Here is an 11,312-nt window from a genome sequence, read left to right on the forward strand (position 1 = left end):
AATACTTATTTATAAAAATATATACACATACTTCATAATATGACCCTTTTGAATTAAAGAGATAATTCTTACAAATTGATTGATGTAATTTTATTTTTATTAGGTCTCATATTGAGTTGACCTGATAAGTGTTTAAGAATTGTAAAAGGGAGTTCAAATTAATTTGCAAATTTATATGTGTGTGCATATGAGATAGTGCTGATGTAGTGTGAAGCTAATATTTGGATCAAATGCTAATATCAAAGTTGATTGACAAAAGGTATGAGTGGAATCTAATTTTGTACTTCAAAGAAATTGCATAGGAATAGTTGATACTTTTACTTAGCTCATTTTAGTGGATTATTGTCCACAATGAGTTCTCATTGGGTTGTTGCCTTTTTTGCATTTAGATTGTTTCCCAATCAGGGCTATTTCCCTCATTTTAATAAACTCAAGAAGTGCAAGTTTGAGTGGATCCAATCAAAATGTCCCTATCCCAAACTCAACAATCCATACTCTTATTACTAAACTTAAAATCCAAGCTGTCAACCACATTGGTTTGGTTTCAGATTTATGTATTGAATTATTGATTATAATTTACCTTGCTAAAAGTTATTCTTTCTTCATGCTTTCAACTCATGGATAAATGAAGTTATAAATGGAGAACTGATTTCTATTCAAATTTAATGACAACATTTCAATAAAGTTTGAATCTAGATGATAAGAACAACACCACCGTAACATGACATTGCCAACAATAAACATTACTCATTAGAACCTACTATCTTTTATATGCTTTCTAGATAATTCTCATTTAATTTTAACATTTTTGTACTTCCATTGAATCTAAGATGGTTCAAGAGAGGTTTAACATGTCTAATCAATTCTTGGCTTGGTGGGTGTACCATTGGTCATGCTAGATGCACAAGCTTCAGGCAAAGACTTTATGACAAACCAACTATGATTATGGAGTACAATTATTCAACATGTTAGAAATAACAATTTGCAAGATTTGGAGGAGAAAACATTTTTTCAACTTTAATTGTTGGTAGCCTGCTAAATATACAATCACAAATTCCAAAATTTGGAGAACTTCAAGGGGCTATTGATTTCTAATGAAGATCTCTATGTAAATCAAAAGGAGTCTCCAAATTATTTGAATAGAGAAGTTGTAAGTGCATGTGATAAGAATGAGAAAATATTCTTTGAACTAGTTGCAAAATCCATGGTGAAGATGGGTAATATCAAGTCCTTGGTTGGATATAGGGGAGAGAATAGAAAAAATTGTGGTGACATTAACTAAAAGTAAGTTGGGTAGACAAATAAATACAAAGTTATTTGACCCATATCAAAGTCTCCATCTTTCTAATATGACAATTGTTTGTTTATTCACTATGTACTCTATATCACCATTCTTCTGATTTTTCTAGTTTATATATATATATATATATAATTAAAATTACTCTAAATGTTCAAAATTCATTTGAAATAAGTTCTTCTTTATAATTATTCTATAATATAAACTTATATTAATAATCTAATTTTTAGTATTATAATAAAATTACTCTAAATGTTGAAAATTCATTTGAAATAAGTTCTTCTTTACAATTATTCTATAATATAAACTTATATTTATAATCTAATTTTTAGTATTATAATAATATAATATTTAATATTTTTAATATTATATTAATATCAAATTTTGAGAAGAATAGATTTATTTGTGATTGTTCAATCCTATTAAAACACTTCTTTAAAGAAATAATTTGTCAAAGGCTGAAGTAAATACTTATTATTTTGATGAATAATACACATTTTACGGTAAATTATAAAAGTGAAATATAGTAATTTGTGTAAAAATAAAATAAATAAATTAACATCTTAAAGATTAATGTAAACATTGTAAATAAAAGAAAAACATAGACTCAAACAAGACCCTTGGATAAGATGATATCTACGCAAGCACAAATCCTCATAAAGTTAGACAAAGAAATCTATTATAAACATTAAATAAAAATAATATCTGAAAAATAAATAAATACAATACCCTTTACTAACCCTTACTAAACAATTGCAAAATATATATTCTATTGAAAATTTAGTACAATATTTTTAACACCAAAATTATTATATCAACTACTACAATTTAAACAGAAAAACGAACAACCTCAAAGCTTTAATCTATTTGTATTTGTTTCATTTTCAAATTTGATATGGATCATTCACTGTGGGATCAGATTTTATACTACCCAATCAAACGTCTCTATCCAACCACAAGGTAGATGTCAGATGTTCTAAAGCGGCATCAGACAACTTAAAGTTTATTTGTATTTATGGATTCAATAGTTCAGCCCAAAAGACAAAACGTGCATTTATGGATTCAATCCAAGCTTTCACAGGAAGCTATGGAAAACCCACCAACATTAAGATGAAAATGGTATCCTCAACATCAATATGGAAGCGAGCTCTAATTCAAAATACCCAACAAAAAAAAGTTAGCTAAGTATTATTATCTATAAATAACTAAATTACACAACAATTGTAGTGAGCGAGGAGAATGTTATTCATAACAGTGGTGATGAATATATTGTAAATTATGTTGGAGATGTGGAAGGAGAAATCGTGAGTTTAATTTACATAGAAATGGAAGGCATGGTCAAATATATCTATTTCAGATCGATCTAACAATAATTAATTTACTGATTATTCTGTCAATTTGTTGATTATTCTGATGGACAAGAAATGACCACATACTTACAAAGTGGGTTTGTAGCAGATGTTAATGCTAGATTGGAGACAAAGTGGATCACAGATTTGCTTGCAGAAGTAATAGTATTAATGGAGGAGAATTGGGGTGAGTTTTTAGCTTTGTCTGTTAGTGCTTCTCAGAGCCCTCCTCCTTTAAAGAGCTAAAAACTGTGAACAATGCCTCTCCATTATTGTATCAACTGTCAATGAACTGATGAGTTTCATATATCTATCTAATAAAATATGTTTTTATGTTGCACTGCTTACCTTGTTCAAACAACATAGGATTTAAACTCTGAAATAGACACAAAATCATATAGCAATGTGGCAAGTCAAAAATAACTATGCAAATAAATTAAATCAATAATATATTGTTCCTTCTAATAAGACATGTTACATCGCAATCAATAACAATTTTGATCAATTGGTGGAACACAATAGCTAACAAACTAATACTAGATTTTGACCAACTTGTCTAATACATTAGTACATAAGTAAGAGATATATCACACAAGGACTGCAAAATACGTTCCACATAACAAATAGTACAAAAGCCATCGACATAACAAATAGTACAAAACATCCACTATATACTTGTTTAATTTTATAATAGTAAATTTAAGCCTCCATAGAGACTATCAATTTTACTTAGTAGATCACATGGTATATTTCAATCCTTTATTTTTCTTTTTCTTGTTTGACAGGTAAGAAATCTAGATTATTTATTATTCATTTATTATTATTGTTAAGATTAATTATTATTTTGTGTTAATGTCTAATAGATTCAAACACAAGACCTCTCTCATAAGAAACTCACAATTTACCCTTATGCTCTAGGCTCTTGCCTATAATTTAATCATTTATTAGAATAGACATCTTTTTCTTTTTAAATTCAGATTATCCATGCCATCTAATTGAACATTCATTTTTGTGACAAGCTAGTTTCTATAAATGAATCAAGAAGCTCCCCTATCAGATCCATTTGATAAATTCAAGACCTCAAAGTCGAACTGTTAAGAATTTTTCAACTGAAAAGAATCTAGGAATTCAAAACTTGAAAATAAGAATAACAAGCATTAATAAACTGTTATTAAATTCTTTACCCGAAACCTCATAACTTCACATTTTATTATTTTCCAATTTTAAACTTGATATGGATCATTCATTGTGGGATTAGATTTTAGACTCTCCAATCAAATGGCTCTATCCAACCACATGGTAGATGTCAGATGTTTTAAATATGGAAGCGAATTCTTCTATTCTCAGCCATAGCGATTCTAGCAATGTGGGTAGACTACAAAAGTGATGCAAAAGCAGTGGACGTAATCATCATAAACACTGCAAAAACAAGGGCAGGAGGGAAGTTGTTTAAGTCCTTCATAGGAGAGGACAAAATTCTCATTCTTGTAAAAGAGGCCAGTGACTTTTTGCAGAATGTTCTCTACTCAAATCCAAAATACCCAAGAAAGAAAGTTAGTCAAATAGTATTGTCTATAGACAATTATAGAAAAATTGCAGTGAGTGAGGAGAATGTTATTCATATCAGTGATGAATATATTGCAGATTATGTTCGAGATTTGGAAGGAGAAATCATGGGTTTGATTTACAGAGAAATGGGACGTGTTTGGTTATGGGATGGAGGTGGAGAAGCTCCAATTTCTTTAATGAAAGGCATGGCCAAATATTTGAGGGTAACTGCAGGTTTATACCCATCTCAAACATCTAACAATGGTAATATTGCTGATTATCTGATGGATAAGAAATGAAAAAGTATTTACAATATTGTGAAAGTATCAAAAGTGGATTTGTAGCAGAATTTAATGGAAGATTGGAGGCACAGTGGAACACATATTTGCTTGCAGAGTTATTGATATTAATGGAGGAGAATCCGGGTGGGTTTTTAGTGTCTGGTACTGCTTCTCAAAGCAGTTCTTCTTCTTCTTCTTTCTTTTAAAGACAAAAACAACGTGGACAATGCCTCTCCATTCTAGTAACAATTGTCACTGAACTGATGAGATTCATATATTTATCTAATAATATGTTGTTTTATGTTGCACTGTTTTCCTTGCTCAAAGAATATGTCTTTCGTTGCCTTCTTTGTCATCAGTATCACATTTTTCTTTCCTTTTGTGGTAGAGGTATATACAAGTGGAAAAAAATAAAATAATACTTATGTATAAAGTCTGTGACCAAACATGTTACATTCTCTCCTATGAAAGAATTCATGCACTATATTGAATATATAAATAAAAGAGTTCATCAACATACGTCTCATTCTTGTAAAAATATAGGCCAATGATTTCATGAAGAGTGTTTTCTTATTCAAACCCAAAATACCTAAGAAAAATGGTTACGCAAAAATCCCAGTGACTGATGAGAATGTGATGCATGAGTGATGAAAATATTGCGAACAATGTTGGAGAAATCATGGGTTTGGTTTACAGAGAAATAGGAAGTGCAGGTGGAGAAGCTCCTACTGAGTAATTGAGATTAAGTGTAGATTTATACCCATCTCAAATGGACAACAAATGGCCACGTGTTTATGATATTGTGTTAAGTCTGAAGAATGGACTTCTTGCAGAAGTATTTACAATATCGTATAAGTATTGGCCACGTATATACAAGGGTGTTTATCCAGTTAAAAAAGTATACTTTTCGCTGCCTCCTTTTGGGGTTCAGTATCTAGGTTTACATAAATAGAGAATAAGTAATTCTTATTTATTAAGTTTGTGATCAACAATATTAAATTATCTCTTAAATAAATGAAAGAGTTCATAGAATAATAGAATTTAAAAATCAGTGATAGTTTTATAATAGAAGTATTGATTGATATATTTGAAAATTTATTTATCAGCTTAAAAATATTGGAGTTGTCTATTTATATACGGGTTGAAAGATTTTAAAAATTGTTAGGTAAATATCTTTTGTTTCGATCAAGTAAAACAGGTTTTAAAGGGCTTGAAACCTTTTAACAAAAAGTCTAGAAAGAAATAGAGAATAAAGCAACATAGAGAGCAACATAGAGCATACATAAAACAGACCTCCAAAAAGAGCACTGAAGAGGTCACTAAGAGAACTGCTGAAAAATACAGTAAAAAGACAGCAAAAAAGACAACACAAAGCCAACTAAGGAGACTTGATCAGGTCCAGTGCCTGGTCTACAAGGATGTTTTCAGCCACTGCCTTTACCTCATCCTTTTTTCTCGTGTCCTTGATCTTCTTTGAGTGAGCTTGAGTATGCTTGTTGGGACCCTGTATCTCCACAACCTGAGGTGAGTCCTGACCTTTCTCAATCTCCACTTTTTTCAGCACAGTGCTCACATTCTCAATAGTTTGTTTAACCAAGATTTCTAGATTACTCATTTTGGTTTCCAGTTTGTTATCTTCCCCTAGTTGGCATTCAGCTCTTTGTCCATTGCCCTATTTTTTGCCTCCAACTGCAGAATCTTCTGTATTAGGTTTTTAACATCTTCTACACTCCCGAACACCTCCATTAATCTATCAATGTGTTGTCCAAGTGTGGGTTCACCACGGGCAATTTTGCTGGCATGTCCAACTTCTTTCCTCACCGCTTGCATATCCCTTCCAAGCATCTGTATTTGATTTTTCATAACCCCAATTTCTTTAAGAATTGTGCTCGAGTTACCATGCATCCCTTTAGTAGACCCTGGCAAACCTTTAGAATTTTCACCAAAATCAGGGTGTATCCCCTACTCCTCAGATTCTTCATAATTTGACTCCCCTTTATACCTTAAATGCTTCTCTTGACATCTTTTCCTTTCCAACCTATGGGCTAGGATCTCATCATCTGACGGGGAAGAAGCCCTCACAATAGGGATGCCCTTGTTCCTCTTTCCCTTACCCTCACTCTTCTTTTTGTAATCCCTCACCAAATCCTTCATAAAATCACTATCTTTGTCTGAATCAGATTGAATCAACACTTTTTTATTCTTCCTTGAACTACCCCCAATACCCTTGTTCAAATTCTCAACACCCTCCTCTACTTCATCCTGGTTTCAAAATCATAACCCTTCTCTGGAATGCTCCCTTCCGTATCAGTATCAGCATTCTTTAGATGGCCTCTAGTTCTCACAATCTTCTTAGATTTTAATACATTCATAATGAGAACCATGAGACCCTCATGGCAGACATGTTCACCATTCGGGTCTTTCTATATAGCTTGAACATAAATGCTAAGAGACTACTTCATATAGTAAGGAAAATTGATCTTAACATTGTGCCTAAAATGATTGGCTAGCATGAAATGATACCCATAACATTTCATGAATCTCCCATCAAGAGTTAAGTACTCCATTATTACAAACAAAACAAAACACCATGGGTGAGAAACAAATGCCAGATTGATATAGGAATTACCTACTTTGATCAGACAGCTCTTCTCGTGCTCAGATTTCACAAATTCCTCAATAGCTTTGTCTAAGAGTTTTCACTCCCTATAGAAGTTAATGCCATCCAACTCCAAGCCCATGGCCTCAACAATCACATCCTCTAAAATCTCCATTCACTGATTACCCACCATAACTAAGCCCTCCTTCTAGGTTTTGATAAATTGTTGTGTAATGGCCAGGTTATTACCATTGAGTGTCTCCATATACTCAATGAAATTCCCCTACCTCAAAATATCTCACACCTCCTCCTTCTTCATCCACTTCGAACAACTTACTGGCTCCACCCTTTTCCTCTTACCTCCCATTCTCTTGTCTCCAAAAATCTAGTTCTTCTTCACCTAAAGTCTCCAAATGAAAGGGACAAAAAGAGTCTCATAGAAAACCAAGAGGAGAATGAAAGTAAATATCTTTTTTTATTTCTTATTAAAGTTGTTACTATTTATTTGTAAATTTTTTAATTACATGTTTATCATTTTAACAAGTAAAAATAATTCAATAGCTTTATAACCAATTATATTATATTTTAGATGATTAGAGAAATTGTAAATGAATAAGTAATATTCATAGTACTTAAAAACAAAAACACTTCATTAAATTTTATGCTTAGATACAATATCTACATTATTGTAATTGAACTAGAGTTTATGAGAGAATTCTTATGCACCTTAAAAGATACCCAATGTCTCAATTCAGAGGGTAATATTCAAATTATCCTTGTACAAGGGGATCATTTGTGGTAGTCTTCAACAATATACAAGACAAAAAACAATAATTTGTGACTATCATTAGCTATGAACAAAATTTGTTAATATTAAAACCTCACTCCTTTAATCCCATCAATAAATCATTAAACACTAACCCAATCAAGGTAAGATTTTTGAGTCTCCCTTTACAACTATGGTTTGAGCAATTTGTCAAAGCCAGGAGGAATCTCAACGGGGAAGATTTTGGGAGTAGATTAAGGTTCTTTACATTATTATTATATGACTTACCCTTGTATCTTGGTGGAGTTGGATATAACCAAAGATCTATTAGTCGAAGATTGAAATATTTGTTATACTATGAGAGTCTACCACTTTTGTTGTTGTAGGCAATTTTTTATAGGTCATTTGATAGATTAATGTTGAAAGTGCAATAGTGAAAACTATAAATCTTGGTGAAAAGAGGCTTCTCTACACTATCATTCAATGAAGTAAGAAGATTCTTGCTAGAATTGTAGTATCTTGGGTGCTGACCCAAAAAAGGCATGTGGAGATTGATTTGGAAAGGAGCATTGAAGTAATAGTACTCAAACCAATCTTGAGGACTCATATGACTCTCTCATGGTGGGGAAAGTCAACACTATAGAAGATGCTAATGCTTATCCAAGTGAGATGGTGCATGATCAAGATTTAAGCTTAGACATTGGGTCTTCTTTAGGAAGTAGACCCCCTTCCCCCCAATGAATCAACAAGCTCAAAAATTTTATCTTCAAGGAGAAAATGAAAGATACCAGAGAAACCATAAGTGATTTTTGGTGAAGGGTCACCAAAGGATAATGGATTTTGGTACAAAAAAATAGAAAAAGAATGAGTAAATATTTAATACTTATCACTATTCCCACTTTAAATGTGGAAATTTTTAATAATTTGTAGCTACTATGGTAGATTCATAGTTTATTACACTCCCTTTGATTTCTCTACACTCTATCTTGTTCAGGGGATGGAAAGACCTTTTTATTTATGAAAAATTTGTGTTGGAATGAGGTCCCTCATTTTTAGCCTCACCTAAGGGCCAGATTTAGAATCCCATATTAATTGATAATTTTTTTTTCGCATAACAAGCAACAATACTACTGTAATAAATTTTATGAAGAAATTCACACCATATTAAGTAAGATGAAATATTGGAGTCAAATATAAAAGAAAATAAGCATGAAGTACCCTATGTATTTTATATCACAAATTTGTATTTTTAGAAGAATTTGATAATTATGATAAATTAATGATTCTTAAATAAAATGAAAATTTCTAGATTAACTTCTTATTATTGTAAATAAGAATGATAATAATATCTAAATTATTAAAGATGTAATTTATATTTGTAGTAGATGTTCTATTTTGTATTGTAAATAGTCATATTTATAACAAACATTCATAATAGTTAGTCAATATCATTCAATAAGTTTGAAAATTTATCTTATTAATTAATATTTTTTTCATTTCCTCCAGTCCATAATAAGATCTAGTTAGAATAGCAACAACTTAGTTTTATATATAGAATGAAAATAATGAATATACATATACAAATACTTCATAATATGACCCTTTTGAATTGAAGAGATCATCAATACAAGTTAAAAATCTATAAAATTAAACAAAAGTATAGAGGAATAAGTGTGGTGAAATTGAGATTATTGAGATTCCTATTTAGAATTTTTGTTGGTTAATTTTGGCTTTAATGTTTTCTCATTGATGTCAACACATCTATTTATTAGATAGTAATTATGTTGATTACCAATAAAGAGAAAGCTTTTGTGAAGATATTACATGTTATATTTTCCATCACACACATTTCTAAGTTGATTCAAAGAAATTATAGATTTTCTAAAGACTAGTTACTAATGATTCTTAAAGAGAACTACTTCAGACAATAGTTTAGTATTTTGTCTAGGGATTTTTGGTGGAGACGAATTTTGATCCATGATTCAACACACTTCATGAAGATGCACTTTAATGTCTTTCTGCAAATTTTTTTGAGGATTGGTGATTTAGAAGTTAGTTTTCTTGTTGGCCATAAAAGGGGATTTCATTGTTCGTTGAGGGAACTTATTGTTTAGATTATTATGATTATCTATTAGATAAGGGCTTATTAATTGATATTATAATATGTTCTATATGTTGATTACTAGTAAAGAGAAAGTTTTTGTGAAGATATTACATGTTATATTTTCCATTACACACATTTCTAAGTTGATTCAAAGAAATTATAGATTTTCTAAAGACTAGTTACTAATGATACTTAAAGAGAACTATTTCAGACAATAGTTTAGTCTTTTGTCTAGGGATTTTCGGTGGAGAAGAATTTTGATCCATGATTCAACATACTTCGTGAAGATGCACTTTAATGTCTTTTTGCATATTGTTTTGAGGATTAGTGATTTAGAAGTTGGTTTTCTTGTTGGGCATAAAAGGGGATTTCATTGTTGGTTGAGGGAACTTATTGTTTAGATTATTATGATTATCTATTAGATAATGGCTTATTAATTGATATTATAATATGTTCTATATGTGTTCTTGAAATTAATAGAATTCCATTGGTTGGTGTAAATTTTTTTATTAGTTCTGGTATTGAGTTGACCTAATAAGTGTTTGAAGTTATATGAAGGAGTTCAAATTCATTTGTGAATTTAGATGTGTGTCCAGATGAGAGAGGGATGATGTTGTGTGAAGATGACATTTTGATTAAAGACTAATATTAGAGTTGATTGAGAAGAGGTATGGGTTGAGTCAAATGTTGTTCTTCAAAGGAACTATATAGGCATATTTGATACTTTTAGTTAGCTCATATTAGTGGATTGTTGTCCAAAATGAAGTGTTGTTCACTCATTGGGTTATTACCTTGTTGTATTTAGATTGTTGTCCAATCATGGAGCTATTTCCCCCAATTTAATAGATTCAAGAAGTGCAAGTTTGAGCGGAGCCATCAAAAGATTCATGCACCAATCTCAATTCTCTAGACTATTATTATGAAATTTAAAGTCCAAGGTCTCAACTAGTTTGATTTGGTTGCACTTTTAGGTATTGAGTTATTGACTATAAATTTATCTCATTGAATATTATTCTTTCTTTATACTTTTGACTCATGAATTAATGAAGTTATAAATGGGAGGTCTCATTTCTATTCAAATATAATGATAGCATTTGAATTAAATTTGAATCTAAATGATAAGAATAAAACCACCACAACTTAATTATCATAACATGACAGTGCCAACACAAAATGTTATTCATTAGATTTTACTATCTTTTATAAGTTTCCTAGACAATCCTCATTTAATTTTAACTTTTATATATTTCCATTCAATCTAAGATGATTCAAGAGAGGTTTTACATGTCTAATAAATTCTTGGCTAGGTGGGCATACCATTAGTCATTCTACATGCACACGCTTTAGGAAACAAACTTTATGGAAAAC

The 11,312-nt window shown here is 30.8% G+C and overlaps 1 protein-coding gene across 1 annotated transcript; it reads left to right on the forward strand.

The window, feature by feature from the left end:
* Positions 1-4,010: 4,010 nt before the first annotated feature.
* On the forward strand, positions 4,011-4,493 carry LOC149549461 (uncharacterized). The gene has a single exon (XM_089794320.1). It carries the CDS (start codon positions 4,011-4,013, stop codon positions 4,491-4,493), a length of 483 nt encoding a protein of 160 aa, XP_089650446.1.
* Positions 4,494-11,312: the final 6,819 nt, after the last annotated feature.

Source organism: Cupressus sempervirens, chromosome 7 (genome assembly GCF_028749045.1).
Source record: "Cupressus sempervirens isolate cs-2001-9-10 chromosome 7, ASM2874904v1, whole genome shotgun sequence".
In the NCBI taxonomy this organism is placed as follows: domain Eukaryota; kingdom Viridiplantae; phylum Streptophyta; class Pinopsida; order Cupressales; family Cupressaceae; genus Cupressus; species Cupressus sempervirens.